At 36.1% G+C, this 25,276-nt stretch overlaps 1 protein-coding gene across 2 annotated transcripts; it reads left to right on the top strand.

Moving 5' to 3' along the window:
• Positions 1 to 32: 32 nt before the first annotated feature.
• Positions 33 to 23,402, top strand: LOC149796201 (uncharacterized). 2 transcript variants are annotated; one of them, XR_016422502.1, is made up of 5 exons: positions 33 to 359; positions 10,602 to 10,686; positions 16,980 to 17,188; positions 19,644 to 20,650; positions 20,739 to 23,402. XR_016422502.1 is itself a non-coding variant. In XM_089966150.1 (4 exons), the coding sequence occupies exons 1-4, from the start codon at positions 311 to 313 to the stop codon at positions 19,733 to 19,735; spliced, it is 435 nt and encodes a 144-aa protein (XP_089822276.1). In that variant the 5' UTR covers positions 33 to 310; the 3' UTR covers positions 19,736 to 23,402. The 2 variants fall into 2 exon arrangements, 1 of the variants encoding a protein (XP_089822276.1); XM_089966150.1 differs by having other exon boundaries at positions 19,644 to 23,402.
• The last annotated feature ends 1,874 nt before the right edge of the window (positions 23,403 to 25,276 follow it).

Raw genomic sequence — 25,276 nt, 5'->3', positions numbered from 1 at the left:
TATTTACAGCGACGTATGATTGTATTTTGACAGGTAGGCTCCATAAAATCACAGCCAAAGGGACGGAGGCCAACCGCGTGAGACTAATCTTTACCTGTTCCTTCCTATGTAGAAGACTCATAAGTGTATATATGTGTCTGTTTATACTTCCTACAACCACAGTAATTTACTATTCGACGAGAAGTAAAACATGATCACTGTTTCATATTTTGAGGATACAAATGAAGGACTGTAACGGACCTGTTGGAATATATTATCAACTGATAAGATAAAGGCTAGTAAAGGACCAAACAGCCTGTCTAGACTGACAATGATGTACCTGGCCCGCCATTGCTTGCTCGTGATACTCTTTTACACAGGTCTCTCTCTCTCTCTCTCTCTCTCTCTCTCTCTCTCTCTCTTACAAATATCGCATGCTGTATGTTAGGGAAAGATGGTTGTAAAAGGATGAGGAAGGAGAGAATAGATATATTGGGTGCATGATTAATGATTTAGACGTAATTAATAATAATGAAGCAGTTATGTTACGTTCACCTAATTTCATGGATGTGTTTGTAGTTTCATTCAACTAATTGTTTGTCAGCATGTATATGGTGTGAACACACATAACCCAAGAAATATGTTGTTTTGTTTTTGTTCATGATAATTTACAGTACATATGTTTAAGAATCGAGATTACCTTGCGAATTATTCCTTGTCAAACAATAAAAATGGTACTCGCCGCTGTCTTGCTTGGCGCTCAGCATTAAGGGGTTAGTGTTAGGTCTGGTCGTCCTGGTATCAGGGTAATGTGACTGGATGGGATATGATGCTATGTCTCACGATGCCCCAGTGCTAGACAATACTGTAAACTGTCACACTGGCAATATAACTGAATTTTGTTTTAAAGCTACCTTAAAAAATCCAGCTCACACACACACACTCGTAAAATCACGGTATCCATGTCGACGTCAAAAGAGCTATCGTATGGTTATTTGAGCAACTACTTTGGGATTCACTTGGGATTAAACATAACAGTAAAAAAGAACTTAAAAAATCAAGATTTCTTGAAGAAAAAATAAGAGTGTTAGTTCCCTGTGATTTAAATCTGATTCGCAGCTAAATGTAGTTTGTTGATGCTGCTGCTGATGATGATGATGGTGGTTTTATATGTGTAGACCTATCCTGTTGGCTACAGGAGGAGTTGTAAGAAACCTGCTATCTTTGCGTTTTTCTCAAAAGCATTTTAGTCCTTGCAAAGTTAATATCTCTGTTTCTACTTCTCCAGGACGTCCATAACTCTTCAATAGAATGACCCTAGGGTCTCCAGGACGTCCATAACTCTTTAACAGGATGACCCTAGGGTCTCCAGGACGTCATTAACTCTTCAATTGGGTGACCTAGGGATTCCAGGATTTCCATAATTCTTCAGCTGGGTGACCTAGGGACTCCAGGACGACCATATTTTTTTAACTGGATGACCTAGGGACTTCAGTTTCTTTTAACCATATCCCCACACCAAGTTTATAAATGTTCGGTCCAGATGATTGTTTATTTGATGACTACGCATACGTACACTTAAGATGAATCATTTCCTCTATTTAGCAACGTACATACCTGTCCTATTTTGCTAATCATATTACTGTTCTCTCATAGCGACCGAGGAAAGAACAATTAAGGAAATCACAGTGATAAACCATCTACACTAGGCCTTATATGCCTTTTTGTTTTGCAGGGACTTGTTATACTAAAATACATTTTCAAAATTATGACTACTATGGACAAGCTCCCACGCCATTTACCCCCCCCCCCATGTATTCAGAAAGGTTATAACATACACTTCAGTTGACAAATTAATATTTAAGATTTTTGTCAATGGTCGCCAATCCACTTTTTTTCCATTTGTGGAAGATGCGGAGACTTGGTGCTTTAAACTTAGTTAAGGTTTGCTCCCTTCTTTGTAATTACACCATACATTTGGAATCTTTTGTATTTTGTCCGTTTTTAAGAAGTTTGAAATCTGAACGAAGGACAAAAATTAAATTGCTTGTTGAAGTGGCGCTTTATTACAATTTAAACTTGTTAGGTATTCATGTCAGTTACAATTTATTGAAGGTGTAGTGCCCCTGTGTTCATGTGCAATAATATGGCCAAACATAATGCTTTATTGACCAAGAAGGCAACATAAATACTATCTAATGCCTACAGTGTCCATACTAAAGGTACGTAACTGAAGCATGTGTACAAAAAGTTGTACCTCTCCTCGGGAAGTAACAAGAACGTATGTCATGTACGATTGATATTAACCGGTCTCTTCTCATAATGACATTTAGATGTACGGATGGTCAGTACTTTGCGTAGATACCGTTTAAACGAATATATTCCTAGTACATTAAAATCTGTTTTATTGATTGGAAAATGTGTTCTTAGAATTAAGACGTGACATCACAACAGCTAAATTTTCCAAGTGCGTTCGTAGATTTTTTTTGGGGGGGGGGGGGCGATTTTGGGGTGGTGGGGTTTTTGGGTGGTGGGGGTGGTACTCTTCTTCAGTTGGACAGGTAAACTCAAAACATCTCCATTTTCCAAATGTAAACTGTTTTGAATATTCTTTCAGTTTCATCGTGTTTTTATTATATTAGTCATTGTGGTGTTTTTATATTTGTTCATAAATATCTTTTTCACCCTGTATTTTTTGTACGATTGAAGTAGTATCCACTTTGTGTTCCTTTACTATTGAACATCGTTAATTAACTACTCTCTTCACATTGTTATAGGGTCCGCTACAGCCCAATCTTCCACGTCGTTTTAAAATATCTACCTATCACTTTTAGCAGAGACATTAGTCCGATAAATCAACCCCACAAGTGGTTGATACTGATGAACGATAACCCGAACATCAATATCATCACGGGTAAGGGGCTGATTTATCGGCATACAGTGTCAGTTATTTGTGTCTGTCAGTTCATTTAAAATACTCAGTCGAAATAAAAGAAAACAAAACAAAATGAAACACGCCGTCGTACATTTCTCACCTAGTCGCTCATTAGAGCAGGGGTCTCAAACTCAAACCACCTTGAGGACCACATGGCGGCATTTTCGATGGCCCAAGGGCCGCACCACCTTTGTTTTCTCTCGTGATACAAAGTGACGCCAATCAATTTGTCGGCCACAAGATACGGCTTTGCTGGCCGCATGAGTCCCGCGGGCAGCGTGTTTGAGACCTCCACATTAGAGTGTAGATCTGGTTGTGTACATTGATAAGGGTGTCGCTACGTCTGAGACTAACTTCATAGTACCATTGCAAGGGTATTTGGCGCCCTAAACGAATCTTCCATTTTGTGCCCCACTCCACCCCCAGTAGTGTGGGTGCATCGCTTATTATAAACTATTCATTAGTATTAATGCATGTTCGGCTTAATAATTGATTATTTTCATTATTTAGTCTACATATTTAATGATAATAAATGAATAATCAGAAAGTGTACTTCGTTTCTGGCGACTCCCCAATCTTGGCTTCCTAGGCGGCCGCTTAGTTCGCCTAGTTAAACTGGTCCTGACACTAAGGGCTGACATATTTGGCAACCTTGTGGGACATAGGCTTCAAAAAAGAGTACACTACTCGCGTTTGCTTTTTTTTATCTGCGACAGTCATGATACCTGCTGAATACCATCGATAACCATGTAAAACAACTCTCCGGTTTTAAAAAGAGTTAAGAATGTGTTGATAATTGTGAGAAACTTAGGATGAACGAATACATTGAAATCGGAATGTTGTCCTGAAACTAAAATAAATTTGGAACAACGAAGAATATATATGGTAACAATCTTAAAGGCGTGATTAATAAATCGCTTTTCAGGTGTCTTGTTTACCGACTTTATTTAGCAAATATTTACATTGTGCAGTTCTTTAAGCAATCAAAAACTATATTGTCGTCTTTTCTATGCAATACATGTACACCAATCACGTGATTCTCTAAGGAGACCTTAATCACGGGACAAAATGAGGCAGTTTATACATTCTGTACAGTTTAGTATTTGTTTAAGATATGAATACAATTTTACTAAAATTGTCGGGCATTGGTGGTACTTACAGGCTTGATGTAACTCCAAATGCCTAACCATGGGAACAAATGATGGAACCCTGCAGTTATAAATGTAGGACCCACCCAATCTATTGCTATGAAATTTGTCTGTCATTTAAGGCACGGTGGCAAGGATATGTCTGACATTTAAAGCATAGTAGGGTCACGCAAGTTGAACAGATGTATGATCATTAGTTGAATTAACGTTTCACAGTATTTCATTCAAACTTTAAACACCTGCCGATACATATTGATCTCCAGTCGGTCTTTATGTAATCAAAGGCAAAACCGAAAGATTGTTAGACAATCACAGACACACCGAAAGCTTGTTAAACAATAGCAGGCACACCGAAAGGTTTGTTAGACAAAATCGCCGGCACACCGAAAGTTTGTTAGACAATCGCCGGCACACCGAAAGTTTGTTAAACAATCGCAGGCACACCGATAGTTTGTTAGTCCGTCATGTATAGTGTCCCTCACGCAGGCCACTATTCTTGTTCTTGGCATCCGTCCGTCTACGAGAGACGATGGCGTAGCTCCAAAGTAAGCTTTTGTTTATCCTTTCTAGCTCTCTTTTCAGCTTGTTTTAGTTTTCTCTCTTCCTCTGCGTTTTGAACTCACTGCCTGACAGCTAGACGCCAGCTTGAAGAGTTTGTTTGCACAGCTCTCCCAGTCGTACACATTGATGTTTGCCGTCTTCATGTCCTTCTTGCAAACATCTTTGTATCGCAGATGTGGTCGTCCAGTTGGTCGTGTACCTTCTGCTAACTCCCCATATAACAGGTCCTTGGGAATGCGGCCTGGGTCCATTCTCTGACATGGCCAAGCCAGCGAAGGCGCCTCTCGCTGAGAATGGAGAACGTGCTGTTCATGTTGGCGCGTTCTCGAACCTCTGTGTTGGGTACTTTGTCCTGCCACTGGATGTGCAGAATGCGCCGCAGACATCTCAGGTGGAAGCTGTTGAGTTTCCTCTCGTGTCTTGCATAGGTGGTCCACGTTTCGCTGCTGCAGAGAAGTGAGCTGAACACGCAGGCTTGGTAGACACGCAGTTTGGTCTTCTCGGTGAGGTTGGGGTTGTTCCAGACTCTCTGGTTAAGTCTGGCCATCACTGCTGCTGCCTTGGCAATCCTGCCGTTTACCTCAGAATCAATGGAGAGTGAGCTGGAGATGTTAGACCCGAGGTATATGAAGTTCTCGACAACTTCCAAGTTGTACCCATCGATGGTGACAGAGGGAGGGGAGTCTGTGTCCTGCGCCATGACGTTCGTTTTCTTCAAACTGATGGTCAGTCCAAATTCCTTACAAGCATGGGAGAGGCGGCATACCAGCTACTGAAGTCCATCTTCCGTGTGTGATGTCATGGCTGCATCGTCGGCGAAGCGCAATTCACGGATGATCTGTGACTTTAGTCTTGGCACGGAGCGCAGGCCACCTTACATTGATAAACCATTGTTCTTCAGATTTTCTGTATACGTACTAAAGTAAACTTTGAATCACATGGAGTAATTGTCAGCCTAATATTTTTGTACTTTTTATTATGTGATAATGTACTGCGCTAATACCAGTAACTGGTATTCCACAGATGGGCGTCACGAATTGGAATATTCATTAATGACGTCATACTGCCTACTGTATCCGGTCGAATAGATCTGTACCAGAGAGAGAGAGAGAGAGAGAGAGAGAGAGAGAGAGAGAATAATTTAGCAAGTAATATGAATGATAAACAGTATCAACTGCGATTATTTATTATGTCATCTTATATAAGAACAAAGAAACCCTTAAATTTCTGAAAGAAGTGAAAGAATGAATCAACGTGAAGAAGAATCTAGTTTTCAGTGATAGAAAATAGGTGCAAATTAAATAGTTGTTGTTGTTGTTGTAGGGTTTAACGCCATTTTTTCAGCACAAGATAGGCTATACATGGCGGCCAGTATAACTGGTGGAGGAAGAACTCTGGAAAACCCAGGGAAGAACCAACGACCCACGAGAAGCTACTGGCAGGCTTTCCCGCGTACACACGCTAGCCGAGCCTGAGACTCAAACTCACGCCGACAGAGGTGACATGGCAGTGATCCGAAACGGTGAGCGCTTTAGACCACTCGGCCACTCGGGGCCCCCAATTAAATAGTTAAATACAGGACAAGATAAAGAAAAATAAATATGACAAACATTTGATAAATAATTACATCTCTAAAGAACCTTTGGGCTCCTTCAGACTTTCTCTTCTCGGTGAACTTAGATTTTTCAAACAGAACATTATGTCTTTAGTTGACTGGTTTGCGAATACTTTGAAGCTTGAAACAAATCATGAAAGAATTTAATTAAAACAAATATGTTTGCATAAGAATTCTTCTGTATAAGCGGTAAATCAATTGTTCAGATAGGAGTTCTGCGAATTCATGCAATGTCCACTTTTTTAACACAGCTTTGTAAGTGTGGGTAGTAGATAACTTGTTTTATATAAATAAATAAATTTATTTATACATGAAGACTCTGCAGACATCATTAATATTTTGTTGTTTTATTTATTAGCGTAAGTAAGACTACGATGAAAGAAAGGTAAATTACACTTCACACACACACTGTCAAGAGGTCATTCGCAGATATAGTTGAGTGCTCTTCAGCAATGACTTTCATTTCTTTTCAGGAAGGTGTTTGTGTGTGTGTGTGTGTGTGATTTGGATTTTTAACGTAGCTTTTTAAAAAATTCAGTCGTATCGCTTGTCTGCAGTGTTGCAGTTTATAGTGATGTCTAGCATTGGGACATCATGACGCAGATATGTGACATCATGTCCCACCCAGTCACATTATCCTGACACCAGGTCGACCAGTCCTAACACTAACCATGTAATGATGAGCGCCTAGCGAGGCAGCTGTAAGTACCATTTTCATAAGTCTTTGTTTTGACTTGGCCGGGGTTCGAACGCTCTAACCACTTGGTCACTGGAGCGGTCCTTTTAGGAAGGAAGAAATTCATTAGACTCTAATGGAATATATATATATATATATATATATATATATATATATATATATATATATATATATATATATATATATGCACCAAGCCAGCTTGTTAATGCTTTTTATACGGCATTTTATAAACTTATTCACTATCTGAAATATATTGCATGGTTCATAACATATCTTGTACACAATATCAGATATATTGTAAATTTTATCAGGTATCTTAATTAAAACTGTATACGATTTATAAGCCATTTTATATACTTTACAATATATATGCAATTTTAATTAAATTTTTTATAAACTTATTTGATATAAAACTTATTACATACTTTATAAAATGTTTCAGATATCCTGCATAATTTATAAGATTATAAGATGTTTTATGTAGTTTATAGATATTGAAATCTAGCGTTTTGGGGAAAACATATTTGGTTTGCCATAAGGTTGTCAAAACCATGTGATATCCTTAGAATTATTTATTATTTTTTTATATCATTGAGATTACGTGATATCCTTGAGGTTTTTTCACATCCATGAGGGTTTGTTTTAAATGCTTTAGGTTTTTTCACATACTTGAGGAATTGTTTTTAAATGCTTGAGGTTTTTGATATCCTTGCGGTTTTTAAGTCTTTATCTGATGAACATCGACCGGGTCATATGATACAAGTTTCGGGTGTAACAAGATACGAAGGTCTGCAGTATCATCAGGTAACTCTTGATGAGTATAAAATAAAACCTAAATACATGTAGTGTTTTTAAGTATCCCCGCTTTTCACAGCTTTGTCTCATCACATAAATCTGTGTTCGCAGGGCTAAGACTGGATGTTGAGGAGTCAGTGTCAGCTGCATGAATACATTTGTCTTTTCATGCCCTTTATATAGGATGGGGATCTCAGTGATTTTAGTTCAATAAAGTACTGACGGGGAAATCGATATTGCCATGGTCAGTAATTTCCGTCCCTTTAATCTTTGCTTCGTGATACTCCTTCAGAGACGGAACGGCTGTCTTTGACGAAAATTAATTCATGGTTTAAGTGTTTAAGAGGGATTAAGTCTGTGGAAAATGCTAAATTTATTACGATTAAAGCTAAAACGATAATCGATTTCGTGATTGAGGATGGTCATAGTGATTAGTCTTGAAGTAACTAATATGGGTATAGTGTTATTTGAAATTCTAGCAATCCATTACAAAGGTACACAACCATGTTCTCTCTTACATACTTTCTCTAGGTAAAATCACGAAGTCAATTATAGTTTTAGCACAAAGAGTACTACATTACGATGGTTCTGTAGTTTTCTAACTGTTCAAGTCAAGGACCAGACACTTAAGAACATGGAGTTTACATAGGCAAGAAGTTTGCAGCATGATACGAATACTGAAAAAAGAAATGATTTTTTTTGGTTTGTACGAATTGAATTAGAAACGAGTTCTTATTGTTTATATTGTCTTATTAAGGTGGTGATCAAGTATTCCTGTTTGTTTGGCGAGTTTCTTTAGGTTCTTATACACCTAGCACAGCTATAAATATACCGTTTACACACGCGTGTAAATTGAGACCTACTGTAAACAACACAGACCCTGATCTGCCATCGCACATTGAGCCGACTGATCAAGGTCTGTGACCTGTCTGTGCATTATGCGACGGCAGTTCAGATTTGGGTTTACGTAGTGTAGTTAACAGCTTGATCCGACGTTATATATATAGGTTTCATAGTCAAGGCGATGTAAGCTAAATGGTTGAGTGGATATTTAGGGTACTAAGAGTTTATTGAATATTCACGAGTTTCAGATAATTTGAGAAGAGATAAATTTGATATGTTGGAAATTGTGGTGGTATGAATAACTAATTAGTGTTGAACCGTCGTGCAAAAGTACATATCTTTGTTCTGTCGTGACACACGGCATTTTTACAAAAGAATATTAGTTTCTCGGCGGCCAGATTTATACTGCTTGTTTCATCATATTTTTTATGATGCATCAGTTGATTATTACAACAACAACAAAAAATACCTTGTAAGCAAAAACGAAAATTGAAATTTCGTAATATTGTAATCCTATTTTGTTTAATTTTTTGGGACTGCATGAAGAGATTGATCACCATCAGTTTCTAAGCGTATACTGCTTTCTACATGACCGGATGGGAAACTGCCGAATGAATATGCATCTTCTTCGGGTACAGTTTTCCTTTTCAATACTAGTATCCGACATTTGGCGGGATCTAGATTTATGCAGTTCGACCACTCTTGTTGCCGAGGTGCTTAGAACGTCTGCCTCAGATGCAGTAGGTCGCAAGTAGGAACATCGGTCGAGTCATACCAGTGACTTATAAAAATGGTACTAACAGCTGCCTCGCTAGGCGCTCAGCATTAAGAGGTTAGTGTTAAGACTGATCTGCCTGTGTCAGGATAATATGACTGGGTGGACATGATGCTACATGTCTGTTGCATGATGCCCAAGTGCTAGACATCACTATAAATTGCCACACTGGAGACATCGTAGTGATTTGACTGAACATTCGTTAAAGCTACGTTAAAAATCCAAATCACACACACACACACACACACACACACACACACACACATAAAAATTTGCAGTTTACAATACGTCGGCTGTTGATTTTTAAAATTTTTGTCACGAGTATGTGGGCAAAAAAGTGTGCTTAAAGGAGACCAAATATAGACGTAAATGCATTCCACGCTCGAAATGGACGATATAAGTCAAGTGTTTGAACGTACGATGCTAGTGTTGACGCCAAAGAAGAAATTACGCTCGTATTGTGTTTAAAGACACATCAACACATGAACTGGGGTGGGGGTGGGGGTGTACAGTACGATTTTTATCAAATGCAAACAAATGTCAGTATACAGTAATTCAGAAAGTAATTTATTTTTCATCAGTTTCTCAGCCGAAAGTAAGTTACTGTAATTACAATAAATTTTTGTTTCGACAGTACTTGTAATTAAATTGATAAATCCAGCCGTGGTGGACTGTCACTATCCACTGCGGCTAGCCCGGGTCGACTGCTTTGGTGTGCCCTTGGAAATGGAAATTTACTCCCATTTTCTGCGCATGATGTAGTCAGTAATGTGTTAACAATGCCAATGAAACCAAGAACAACAACAACGATTACATTTAAAAGTAATTGACCCTAATTCCGAGCTGTAATTTATGCACAGTAGTAGTAAACGATGTCGCCATCTTTGTTTCTACCCGCCCGTTTTCTTGTGTGAACAATCAGATGTTCTGTTTCCACAATTCTAGGTGAGAACATACATATTTGATCAGAACATTGATACATACGCCAATCCTTTGCTGTGGGGTGGGGATGGTGGATTTTCATCAAAGTCGGCACTGTTAGTTTCGTCTCATAGATTGTTTTGTGTGTACGCATCTCTGTCTGTCTGTCTCTCTGTCTCTCTCTCTCTCTCTCTGTCTCTCTGTCTGTCTCTCTCTCTCTCTCTCTCTCTCTCTATATATATATATCTCTATATATATATATATATATATATATATATATATATATATATATATATATATATATGTGTATCTTATTCTTTTTTTAATTGAAGAGTTTTCGGTGGCAGTTGAAAAATGCAGTTTTGGAGAGAAAGAGAAACTCTGCAAACTGTGCTGTGCTACTGACTGTTGTGGAAGGTAGGTGTTTTATTATCTACCAAATTCTGTGATGTGCAAAATGTCTCGCTCTTAATAGGCAAAAACGTTCATATGCCACTGAGAAGGGGGGGGGGCACTTGTAATACCGTTGGCGTCGGTATCCGCACATGGAAAAATCATAAGCATTTGAATGTCCTCATTTTATCCTATATATTCGTTGCTTTTCAAGTTGTATTATGACATTTTTAGTGCATTTATCCCTCCCCCCCCCCCGCCATTGTATGGTGGAGATCCCATGGTATATATTAGGGTAATATTGTAGAGATCCCCATGGTATATATTAGGGTGGTATGGTGGAGATCCCATGGTATATATTAGGATGGTATGGTGGAGATCCCATGGTATATATTAGGATGGTATGGTGGAGATCCCATGGTATATATTAGGGTGATATGGTGGAGCTCCCCATGGTATATATTAGGGTGATATGGTGGAGATCCCATGGTATATATTAGGGTGATATGGTGGAGCTCCCCATGGTATATATTAGGGTGATATGGTGGAGATCCCCATGGTATATATTAGGGTGATATGGTGGAGATATCACTTTTGGATATAGATATTGCAATATCTGTCTGTCTGACCGTAAACAGTTTCATTTCCGGAGCAAACTCTCAAACTGTTTAGTGTTTTTCTTTAACACTGAGGACACATGTTGTACTAGCAATACTAGCGTTTTATTTTACTACTTTTATGTCTTTTGTCCGTTTGTCTGGACATTCATCCATCACTCCATCGCTCGCTCTTTCTTTTCTGGAGCCAAGCTCAAAAAGCCGCTGAAGATATTTCTAGTAAAGAACAAAACAGATTTTTATGGGGTTTTGTCCCAAATTCATGAGATTGACTCAAACATGAAATATTTGCTTCAATTTCAACGTATGAAAAGAATAAAAAAACACATTTAGTGTAATTTTGTAATATTTTAAAGTTTTTTTTTTCCAACTTTAAAACACTATATAGTCTAGAGCAAAGGTAAGTACCTCTGTTCCGTTTGCTCCAAAGAGCAAAACGCTGACATTTTAATGATGTTTACGGAGTTACTCGACTGCGCTGTGTGCATTCCCGAATAAAAAAATGTTCGAACCTATTTTCATACATATAACTCTGTCGATAATAAAAGTTCACTAATACTATTCGCATAATCAGTTTGGATAAGTTAATAGAGTGTATGTCAGAAGTCAAGAGTTAAAATCCCATGCAAGACGTTTTATTTATCTCTTCCTGTCTTATGAAACTGGCAGAATCAAGTTGAGTCATTTTTCTTTTTATTTCTATAAGAACACAATAACTAATATTGTTTACTAATCAGCAGTAAAATGTAGTTGCAGTTTAACGGCAGTTTTGCTTTGTAGTCTTATAATAACATACGTATTGCAGGTTCACACATGATTAGGTTCATGTCTAACAGAGCTATAAATAAATGTCTTATTAATGCGTCATCTTGTGTTGGGATTCATGTAAAGTGCTTTATCTAGGACGTTTTCGTATGAAAGCGTCCATTGTGCTCAGGTATGAGGTGCCGTGGCTGACAAAAGCTGGTCCGGTGAGAAAGCTGCAGCTGAAATTTCGATGTCGTATGTCGAGAAATCCAATATCACGTTTTGGGTCAAGTGGTGGTTTAAAGTTCTATTTCCTATGTTGACGTTTTAGAGTGTATATTTTGAATTACAAAGCGGTGGTTGAAATTTCAATAGTATATGTCGCGAATCACTAATTTGCACGTTGTATGCACCTTTTTGTGATGAAAGTTCTATTTCATATGGCGCGTATTTAGATTTCATCTGTTGAGTTTCACAGCAATGAGAAGCAGCCTCCTTGTTTCAAAATAACGCGGTCCGTTCAAGAGAGCGACCTCTAGCGAAGAAATTCATAGTAATTCTCGACCTGCGAATGGAAACTTTCAAACTGTAAATGCGTGAAATGTAATGGCGCCTCATAATTGAATACACGAATGATGTATCTTAATACTCGTTATTATTTTGAATTGTTAAAGTTGACATTGTGTAATGTTACTTTTAACACCAACACATCATTTCACCATATAAAAATAACAATTCTGACAAGCACAATAAAATGTCCAATCACCGCTGTGTAACTCAACAGCTACAATCTAAAAACTCAACATACGAAATGGAACTTTCAGCACAATCAATATGATTTAACATGTTAAATTGAAACTCTCGACATATGACATTAAAATTTCAACAATCGCCGTGTAATTCAGAAGATACAATCTAAAAACTCGACATCGGACTTAGAATTTTCAACCAGCGCTGTGTAATTCAACAGATGAACTCTAAATACTCAACATATGAAATGGAACTTTCAACATAAACTCTTTGAACCAATACGTAAATTAGTAATTTTAGACGTATGACACTGAAATTTAAACCACCGCCGTGTAATTCAAACGACACAATTTTAAACCTCGACATAGAAACTATAACTTTCAACCATCACTGTTTGATTCAACATATACTCTCTAAAATCTCGACCTAGATAATGGGAATTTAATGACCAGCATTTTTGATACAACACTTGAATTCTGGACATATGACTTTAAAATTTCAACGGCAACGTTCTGATTGGACCAGCTTTTTGTCCGCTACGGCGCCTCATGCTCTGGTATAGTTTTGTTTGACTAGTGGTTCAGATGTACTTTTTGTTGTTCAAGATAGACAAATCCTCTAGCTCCATCCATCCACGGCTAGCTGCTTGATTTATTATGTAATAACGTTTCGGGCTTCCAGCTAAAGTGGCGTGGCTAGTTGATTCGTGACCTGTCTTGCGTCTAGGTCGAGGATGTCATGATTGACCCATATATATATATATGAAGAATACAACAAATCCGTACCATTGGACCATATTATGGCTCTTTACAAAATGGCGGTGGGGGTGACAGGGAATGTTTTATTTCTTGCCGGCTCTTGTTTATCATATGAACGTCGTTCATTTCCTACATAGAATCATGAACCTTGCAGAGTGGCTGCTTCTAGATTCATATCACACCCTAATTTATAATTAATTTTAATTTATCTGGCACCGATGATGGCATAGGCATCAAACGTGACAGTTAAAACCCTTTTTAACCGTATTGTACCATGACTACAAAGATATATTGGAGGGCATTTTATGTCACACTGTACTGACTCCGTTTTGTTGTAAGTAAATTTATACAACTCTATTTACGGTCTGTTTGACAGCTATTACGCCTTTATGGTTTAAAAATAAGTAATAAAAAATAGCGAAAAGCAACAAACTGTGTAAAAAAGAGCGAAAAGCAACAAACTGTGTAAAATTCTTCCAATAATTTGTCTTCCTAGAATGCAAAGTGAACGTATAAAATAGGATTGTACGGTATTGCGAATCGAATCTCAAATAATCCTAGTATTACAGACATAAGTCCTAATAATTAAAGTTTTGAAAGTGTTTATGTGCCTATGGTGGCCTATATAATGATGATATGCCAGCAGTTGTTTATTGGATTACAAAAGTACAATCCAAGAATTAAATGATTATTTGAAACTTCTGTATAAACTGAAGTCTCTATTACCAAGAATGTTATTTTTGAAGTGCACTTTCTATTTCCAGAGAATAATCACTTGTATATATGATTTGACGAAATTAAATCCAGCACAAATGAATTCCAGGACAAAACATAATACAGTTGGTTCTGCAAGGATCTTTAAGCACGAAATAATAATTTTCCCAGTAACAAGATTATATAGTCTCCTACCTGACCTCAGGTCACAATTAACATTTTCTAAAACAAAAAAGTGTTACCTAATGGAAAAACCGTCTTGAAAGTTCATAATGTTTACAAGATACAGTCTTAGTTATAATTAGAAAATCTGTTACTAAACATATAATATAAAATGTATAGTAAACAACAGAAATACCTGGCAATTCATGGGGAATTTCCAAAGTTCAAGACTCAGATTAACATAAACATGTTTACTACAAAACCGAAATCAATAATTCAGGTCAGGTAGAAAAGGAACTTGATTTTGGACAAGATCATGTCCAACATACAGTGTCACATTTATCAATATAATATAATGAAATAAAAACCAAAATTTAACCAAAAAATAGCAATGTAAAATTAAATATACATAACACAGCTACACTCTTATTGGATGCGTGTAAATTGAACAAAAATTCTGTATTGCTTGCAACACTGTTTTATGGTTATTCTGTTATTGTTCATGATAGATAGGCGAAGCTTGTTGATTGGATTTTTGTATTATGTACTAAAGCCTTATTATAAAAGTGAGTCACTGTGAGCTATATGTCAAGTTTCAAATATTTCTTTTTAAAATAAATCTTACTACGCATTTATTGGGATCTTTCTACGGTTAGTGTCACGGATTACCGTCTAATGTTCACTTATTTCTTAGACACATGTGTAAATGAGAGGACTGAACAGTGTGTTTGAACACAATATGATCGGCTGCTATACGAGGGCAAACACTCGTAATGTCTTAGGAACTGTATTACTGATGCACTTTAAGTAAACTCATTGTAACTGTGTTGAGGCTGTGCCATTATCAGCACTTAATTCATAATAGATAAACAGTTGTGATGTATTCGTATTTCGATAATAATGGAAAAGAAAATTGGAAAAGAAATCTAAATTACATTGTCAAAGTTTGTCAGTATAATTCCACTAATACACAATTTCAAATATTTAGATTTAAAAAAAATTAAAAACTAAAGCAAACTGTAATTACGAAATGACAGTGTTGGAGAGGCATATATTACCTGACGAACAACGTGGCCGTACCTTAAGTTAACACCAGAAATGTTCATGTTAATCGTGAATGTTCTCAACATGGAAAACCTAAACTGTCGGGACTGTATCGTTTCTTGTGCTTGAGAAGTGGTAAATTCTGATCAAGAGTAGCATACTTTTTATTCATACAGGTTTAAAGTCCACAAATGCAGCTAACGTTTCGGATGTTATGAGAAAAAAACACTCCACAGATCTTACGCGTTTACCTATCTATAAAGTGGATTTTACCTATCAATAACATTAATTTCCCACATACTTTTCGTAGTTTTCAAAACATGGATTTTCCATATAAAATACTAAGGGCTGTTCCATTAAAACATACATGTTACCCAGGGAAGGCAGTTTAAAAAAATATATGCCAGGGTACTTTGATTCACAGAGTTCATATTAAAATGAAAAGAAAATTTTGAATTGCATCAATGGGTGAGTACCCTACTTTAAAAATGCCTTACCTGGGTACTATGTATGTCTTAATGGAACAGTCCTAAATAATCACATCCATTTATCATGTGAATCTCCGAATGAAAACATGCATTTACCATGTAAGTCACCGAATGATAACATGCATTTACCATGTATGTCACCGAACGATAACATGCATTTACCATTTAAGTCACAGAATAATAACACGCATTAATCATGTAAGCCATCAAATGATAGCATATGCATTTACCATGTAAGCCACCGAATGCTAACATGCATTTACCATTTACCTCTCCAAATGATAACATCATGGACGCCGCAGCAAACGTGAAAAGGGGGGGGGGGTCACGCGGGGTCACGTTCCCCCAAATCATAACTGCAATATATATATATATATATATATATATATATATATATATATATATATATATATATATATATATATATATATATTCCAACAAGTTTAATCATGCAAATGAAGCTGAAAATATATCACAAGATTTTGCTCAAAATGCATAGTTTATATTAGCTTTAGTTTCAGACTGCTATACTAACTCACCCGGCCGTGACTGACTGACACACCCTGCAAAAAATCCTGACCCCCCCCCCCTTGCAAAAAATCTGCGGGCGCCTATGGATAACATGCATTTACCATGCAAGTCACCGTATGATAACATGCATTAATCATGTAAGCCATCAAATGATAGCATATTCATTTACCATGTAAGTCACCGTATGATAACATGCCTTCACAATTTAAGCCACAGAATGATAACACGCATTTATCATGTAAGCCATCAGATGATAGCATATGCATTTACTATGTAAGTCACCATATGATTAAAAAGTAAAAACCACGTAAGACGAAACTGTCTTGTTTGTTACTGAGACTATGATTTACTTGTGGACAGACGGTCTTCATTTTCAACAAAGTCATTATTTAATAAATAAATAATATATATATATATATATATATATATATATATATATATATATATATATATATATATATATATATATATATATATATAGGTGTGTTTTTTTTTTTTTGTAACAGCGCCATTCACACGGCACCCAGTACTCTTCTTTTTCCTGAGAGCGAAGCTAACGGTGGAAATGTTTTCGGTAGACATGGGCCTATCATCATCGGTGTTGTCGGAGGATGGATTGCTTTTATAGCAGTATTTGCAATCTTAACAGTGTGTTTCTTTGCCTACAGAAGAAAGAAAAGTTTGAGCGATGGAGGAGAGTATACGTTGATGAGAGGTTCGTTTGGATTTCTCGCTTTTTTCAGCATATATTTATGGTGCATGTGCCCTTCTTTGTCACTATGTCATTTAATTTGACCACACGATTTCAAATAAGCAAAGCAAGAAATACATATTGCAATTAATTTTAACTGATATCAGCACCTAGACTATAGTATTGTAATTACAGACAGGTTAACATATTTAATCAGCTGTCATTTAAACAAGCAATTTAGTTTTTTTTAAGTTTTGAGAACATTAAAAAAAATGTTGACACAGTGGTTATAAATGTCCATGAAAGCACATGCACAGGTGTCCTCACAAATAGTATTCATCTATTCGAACATAGTGATCACGGAATAAATCATTATTGAAAAAAAAACATACTCAGGCCAAACATGTATGGCATACAAGTTAAGTACTATCCAAAATATATTATATAAAAAGCCGCCATAGTGTAATATAAATAACAGGGAGAGGGCAGAAAAACACAAATTGACACAAACATTTACCAAACCAAGATCATTGTACGGCAGATATATCACTGAGGCATCTAATAGTCCTGGTTGAAAAAGACAAGATGAATGAAAGAATTACGTCAATGCAGCTTGTTTTGATTTTCAGTGCATATCAATGAAACTTTGTACATGTTGTGATCTACAACTGAGTATTACGCTTTCTTAAACAACGGTGCCCATGCATGTTTTGTTGGAGCTATTGTGCAGATCATTTTGTCTTGAGGCTGGTCCACTATATTTTTGTTGGATGGCTGTGAAACGTGGTACTATTAGTTCTCATCTGAAGATGCACGTATCGACAAATCACTCGTCATCGCAAGTTATGGATGACAATCGGCTGCTCTCCTTTATCACCCCTGACTACTTGAACTGAGATTTCCTCATATTCTCATGAATATACAGATACCTGAGCCTAATCAAACACTGAGCGTGATTAAAGGTTTCTTGCCATTGTGGCCCAACATGACCTGTCACACTGTTTGTCTTCCAAACACAATCAAGTTGCGATTAACAAAATAGGTACTTCGATTGCTGAGGTAGAGATTGTTACATTGTGTTGTGGAAGACATTTTTTGTTTATGCATCCTCATAAAAAATTAGAAGATCTAAGCACTGGCAGCGATGGGTCATCAAGGAGCATAATGACTGTGTTTCCGAGAATTTTGTTAGAGTTATTGCACTTTCTTATGTAGGATCGAGGAGCATAATGACTGTTTCCGAGAATTTTGTTAGAGTTATTGCACTTTCTTATGTAGGATCGAGGAGCATAATGACTGTGTTTCCGAGAATTTTGTTAGAGTTATTGCACTTTTTGTTGCAGAGCTTCATAAAATATATGGCAGAATATTATAAATGCAGCAGATCTCATGGTTTTGAAAGGATTAATGTGAAACTAAGTGTATATATTATGGTCATCTTCAGAAGATGTGCATCTTGACCAGTTATTGCACATGCAAACACTTCAGAAGAGTTACAACAAATCTTGATTTAAGTCGTAAATTGAATGCAGTATAGACCAGAATATAGTCTTGTAGTTGCTGATGGATTTTTCCCATGCTTGGCACATATAATGATTATTGTCTGAAGAGGTGCATATTGACCAGTCACTATACAGCTGCCATTTTTGCAAGAGTTAGTGTCCTTGTTCACTTACATATAAGTCATTATATGGCAATATTTTTCCTTCAGTAAATATTACCATTGCCATTGGCTTCAGTTACGTTTATCACATAGAGCAATATTTTCGGTTTCAGTTGGCTACAGTTTTGCATTTTGTATATTCATCTTAGAAAACTTCACACCAGTCCATGAAAATTAGGGATGCTGTCATCTATACTTCATGCCTCATTAACTTACTTTAATGTTTAAGTCAAATTGGTCAGTTAGTCTGACATTGTTGACCTCAGATTATTGCATTATTTTGTGTGTACATGAATCTTTGTGAGATCAAAGCCAGCTTTTCAAAATCAAATCAGGACACTGTGAACTATATTTGACGACTCTGTGAATTTGGTTAGTTTTCCGTTTATGCTTAGAATCTCTTTAGCATTTTCCTGGTGATCTGGTGTTTTACAACTTGGCAACACAGGTTATTTAGTGCCGAGGCAAATTTCTTTCGTTATTATTGACCACACAATAATTCTGCCTTTCGTATGGAAACATCTTAATCAGCAAAACATTTTTCATCCAAAAGAAGGTCAGTGTTACATTTCAAGTTTTCACCAAATAATGGTTTACTAGATTAATCATATGTTTTGTTGTTGCTGGCAGATGTTGTATTCTCTAGTGTTCAACATCAAGAGACATTTTGAAATGATTATATATATATATATATATATATATATATATATATATATATATATATATATATATATATATTGATTAATGTTACAATCTGGGATTGATAACAAATCAATAATTTGTATATATGTAGCTATTATGCTTTGTTTTCCACAGAGGCACCACTGGCTGTCCATATAGAGTTTGGCAATCCACTATTGGAGGACGAAACTAAAAAGGAGGAAGGCTTTAATCAAAGTCAGCATTAGATTTCTCTTCTGGAAGTTTATTGAAATATTATACTAACAAGAAAAGAATTCACAAAATACTTACAATATACCCCATTATGATGATGATTGACTTTGACTGAGCATCATTTCTTCATCATGAAAGTTCAGTTTGAATAAATGGAAGAAAATTACTTTTGATGTGGATTCTTGAATGAAGGAACTTATCAGTAATTAAACTTTAAACATTGATTTGCATACTGGTTTATTTGTTGGTAAAAAGAATCACTTCTCTGTGATGCAGACATAATTGGCACAATGAAGGAGTAGGTCAAAGAAAAACAAATGGAGACTGACAGTTTTGCAGAGAAAATATAAAACTAGATGTACAATCTTCACAGCATTGACTGTGTGGATCATACACACTTAGCTGATCTCCATACTATTGACCATGCAGATCATACACTCATTGCCAATCTCTGTAGCATTGACTATGCAGATCATACTCGCTTTACCAATCTCCATACCATTGACTGTGTGGATCATTTATGCTTTACTGATCTCCATACTGTTGACTATGCAGATTATACACACTTTGCCCATCACCACAGCCTTAAATATGTGAATCATATATGCTTTGCCGATCTCCATACTGTTGACAGTGTAGATAATACAAACTTTGCCAATCTCTGTAGCATTGACTATGCAGTGTATACACACTTTGCCAATCTCTGTAGCTTTGACTATGCAGTGTATACACTTTGCTCAAACAAACAAAACAATCAGTATTAGAATTTGATTCATGGGACAAAAACGGAAAATTCATAGTTTTTCCCAGTGGTTCGGAAAAATTTGTTGCATAGCAAATTGTGCGTGATTATTATTCTTGCTTGAATTGAATAAATTAGCTTGTTGATACATTGCATACCAACTACCTAACAAAGGATTATTTTAAAGGTCACTGGCCACGTATATTATACAAAGGTGTGATTATTTTAAAGGTCACTGGCCACGTATATTGTACAAAGGTGTGATTATTTTAAAGGTCACTGGCCACGTATATTGTACAAAGGTGTGATATTATCATATTTATAAAAAGAATTTACACCATCAGAATGTTTAATTAAACTTAAAAATCCCCTTTTTTAAATGAATAACATTATTCGGCAATCTCTGTAAAGAATTGGTAGTTTCCGCATGCCAAAAACGAATATGACGTACATTTATCCCATCAATTCAACCTAGCCATTCGTGTGTTTAATTTTCCCATGTAAATATCTATGTGATATATCTTACGATTGTGCTTTTGTACAGCAAATATGGTGCAAACGGATGTAACCAAAAGAGTGATAGTGAAACAAAAAGGTTGTTTCTTTTTCCAAAAGACCCTGTTTACTGGAAAAAGTGGATTGAAGCTGTGGGATCGAATAGAGAGAGGGATGGCAAAGTTGTACAATTGTGCATACAACATTTTGAGGACAGTTGCTCACTACACCCTTCTTCGGTGACGAATTCCATTGGTGTACGAATGAAATTGAATTTGTAAAAAACGGCAGTGATTACAATTTTCCCAGAGACTTTCCAATATCATTTTTTAAAAATAACCCTTCCGTCACCCGAAAGGTTTGGACCTCCTAAATTCCGTAGAAAGCTCTATGGTGCATATGAGAAGTGGGATAGAAAAAGCATAGGTAAAATATATCAAATAAAGATTACAGCACAGTAATGTAACTGCAGATGTAAAATTTTAATGTTTAAAATAATCATAATATGTTTTGAACATACAGAGTGCAGACTTTGATTAAACTCTTTACTTAGCATTATTATAACCAATATGAACATTAAAAGGTTATAAAAAAATGAAATATGAGGTATTACTTCGGGATGTTTATCATTTATAGGTGAACAAGTCTGTAGAACCATATATATATATATATATATATATTTGAGACATATTAAAATGATTTTTTTTCCTGTCCAAGAACTTATGGTAAAACCTTTTTTCCGCAAGGTTATATGTCCCAAGACTTAAGAAACGAAATAATTTTGTGTCAAATTTGTCTCTCCCCACTGCACCGTGCAGTATAATAGATACTCAAAACACTTATTTGAAACTAAATTGAAAGAAACTAACCTTGCATTGTTATCATTTATTCCTTCTTTTTTCATCATATTACAAACTCTGTAAACAGTATGTAATGGATGCTGGATGTCATATGCATCTTTACTGTAGTGCGTATTGCTTATGTCAGATAAAACACAACACATTTTTCATTGACGTAAGTTATAGAGAAATGAATCGTGTTTTGTTGTACTCGAAGGTTTGAATATATTATAAGAACAAACGCTGGATCCAACAAAATCGAATACGAGATTGAAATATCAAATGATTGCTTCAAGGCACCTGCCATTCTCGTATGATGCAGTGTAAGGTGCAAAATGACCAAGATTGTATTATATCCAGGTTAAATATACGACGGTATCTTGTTAATAAAAATCATTATTTGAAATAAACATTCTCTGTGATGGCAAATGATAATGTTTTCGCTAACCTGCTTTATAAAATATTATCCAAGCAAGTTATTGCTGTGTACGCTATTTACCCTGTGAACGTCAATGCCCGTTTGTATAAATTATCATTACATATAGCAAACAAATAGAAGCCTGTTTGGTGAAAAAAACTAACTGGCAGCGAGCAATAAACTCGTTGCTTAAACATACTGACAGGATATCAAAGACAAAGGTTATTTTATTACAAAGCATGCCAACACTGGAAGCTGACTTTGGATTCTTTTAAGTGTGCTGGTTTGTTTCTAAATTATGTCGGCCAACATAGGAAAGCCAACTGTGGTGCCTTTTGATTCTTTTAAGTGTGCCGACTTTTTTCCCAGCTGACATAGGGAAAGCAGCATTGATTCGTTTTTACTGCTATTAATGGGAATGTTGACAATAAATTGAAACTGTTACAATGGAACAGTTTTGAAAACGACATAATCCAGTGCATTCTGCACGCACATCGATATAACAATGAACAGTAAATTTCTTTCAATAGTTTCATCTAAATGTTCCTTATCCATAGTTTATAGTGGGTTTTCTTTCAGCAACACGAAGCAAGTAGCTTGTCTTGTGGGATAAAGGTACATCATTTCCGATTGACGTCCTCTGTTGGGGGGGGGGAGAATCTAAGCTAAAGGGAAGTAACAGTATTGTATACTTCTATTTCGAGTAATCAAATTATTTGTTTTGTCTTTACACTTGATATGTTTTTTTAAGTTATTTTAGTGTGAATGTAACTACTTTTAATCATGTAATGAAAATCTGATGGCAAAACAAAAATGTTAGAGTATGGCCTGTGACCTTTTAAAGTACGCATGATAGAAGTGTACTGAAGCAACACATGCAGTAATGATGGTCAAGTACACCTGACTTTATATATATATATATATATATATATATATATATATATATATATTTGTGTGTGTGTGCGTTCCTTTTATTTATAATCAGATATTTTCACTATCGCTTTTAAGTTACACATGTATGCGTGTAATGTTTCAATGTGCATGTTTGTATATGTTGTTAAATGTGTTTTGCATGTTTGTATGATAAAATGAATAACACATGTAGGTATTTCTATTCAGGGAATATGTAGAAAATGCTTACCTATGCAGAGCAAAATATTCAAGAAATAAAAAATTACACAACACAACTCGAGTTTTGTTGATCTATATTTGTTATAAATCTCTCGAATGCAGTAAACCTTGCCATAACGACCACTTGTGAATGAGTGCCAAGTCCCATGTTTGATACATAATAACACCTACCTGCTCTATAAAACAATATTCTAGATGGTCGTTATACACAGATGTGGCTGTAATTTATTTTTATTAGCATTGCCATGTTCGAAGTCCAGTATGTTTGGACTTTTGATTAAATTTTACCAGTGCTTTCTCTTTATTTTGTCAGGATGATGAATGTAAAATCAGGCACATTAAACATAACATGCTCCTGGGTGATATTTCTAAAACGGCTATAAAGCCTCTTTTATATTAAATTATAGATGACTACTTGGAAAGGTACGGGTTATATCGTGATTCAAAGGTCATGGAGTGTGAATGTCAGTCTTTTACCTTTAAAAACTCCACCCTCTTTCAATTTCCCATATTAGTTAAACTTTAGTCTTTATTACTAGGGTCTGATAATTCTTATAGTCTGAATCCAGCAGCAATCATGCTACTGGATCTATGTTACCATCTCTTGATGCAAAAAAGCCTGGTGGTATAATTGATCTAGTCTACCATCTGTTAATGCAAAGAGACCCAGAGGAGATAGTAGACTATGCCTAGTATTCCACTAGGCTTATTGGCATCAACAGCTAGTAGACTATACCTAGTATTCCACTAGGCTTATTGGCATCAACAGCTAGTAGTCTATACCTAGTATTCCACTAGGCTTATTGGCATCAACAGCTAGTAGTCTATACCTAGTATTCCACTAGGCTTATTGGCATCAACAGCTAGTAGTCTATACCTAGTATTCCACTAGGCTTCCAAAGAGTACTAGGTTAATATCTGATATAAATTATTGTTCCATATTTGTTTCAAAACACACCTACAAGAAATAATTTTGTTGGGTTTTTTTTTTGTGGTTTATTTTTGTATTATGCATTAGTGATTTTATTAATTTTTTCTCGTTCTGATGTGCCATAGTTCCATATTCAAATCACAGTTCTTACAGAGAGTTGCAAAAGTTTGCCTTATCTGAGACCATGCTCAGTTCTACCCGTTGTGAGGGCCATTTCTCTAGGCCCATTTGGAACTAGCATAGCGTCTACAGCGGATATGCCCTGTTGTAATATATACCTAAATATTCCAGCTGTTTATGAAAAATAGTACACCTGCAAGTGTAAGAAGACTTATGCTCTTCCCTCCAGTTGACAGTTTATCACAAAGATTAGCTTTAGTGAAAAATTGTAAAGTCCAATTTTTGAAAGGGTGTAATTTTGGAAGATTCTTCGGATAAATCAATTACCAATATAACAGGAGAAAGGATAATGTTGGATAGGAAAGCACTGCTCCAGAAAGAGTAGATAGGCCTAGGGAGTGTGACGGTTCTTGTAAAACGAAACCAGCATCAAGGTTTTCAAGGGTCTGCAATGAGCGAAGTACACATCAAAATACAAAACCTGACATCATTTACATTTAAATGTTCGAGACATACACAGGAATGAAATTAGATGTATAATGACATTATAGTCCATGGGTCGGCAACCTACGGCACGTGTCTCACAAGGTGGCACGTCAAGAGGTTTTGTGTGGCACGTTAAGGGCAGCCAAAAATCTCCAATTTTAACATTGTTACTCACTACCTGGTGGCACGCGATCGTTAATTTTGTAATTAATCCAGAAAAAAGTAGCATGCTATGTAAAATAGGTTACCAACCTCTGGTATAGTCAATGATAATGATACAAAAATTGTCTCGCGTTGTGGTGAAGGAGTAGATCCCCTTGAAATTGAAGAAGTGGCCTCCCTTCCTCAACATGTGGATAAAGACCAGTATAAATAGGACACACGGTACTAATT

The sequence above is a fragment of the Sinohyriopsis cumingii genome, chromosome 7 (genome assembly GCF_028554795.1).
Source record: "Sinohyriopsis cumingii isolate HCF-2022 chromosome 7, ASM2855479v2, whole genome shotgun sequence".
Lineage (NCBI taxonomy): Eukaryota > Metazoa > Mollusca > Bivalvia > Unionida > Unionidae > Sinohyriopsis > Sinohyriopsis cumingii.
The sequence above is the reverse complement of the archived record's forward strand: the minus strand, read 5'-3'. Positions and strand labels throughout refer to the sequence as shown.

Excerpts from the sequence above, each read along its gene's own strand:
- LOC149796201 (XM_089966150.1), top strand. The coding sequence starts at position 311 with ATGATGTACCTGGCCCGCCATTGCTTGCTCGTGATACTCTTTTACACA. Across the intron at positions 10,687-16,979 it reads GCTACTGACTGTTGTGGAAG|CGCCATTCACACGGCACCCA; the intron begins GTAGGTGTTTTA and ends TTTTTGTAACAG. Across the intron at positions 17,189-19,643 it reads AGAGTATACGTTGATGAGAG|AGGCACCACTGGCTGTCCAT; the intron begins GTTCGTTTGGAT and ends TGTTTTCCACAG.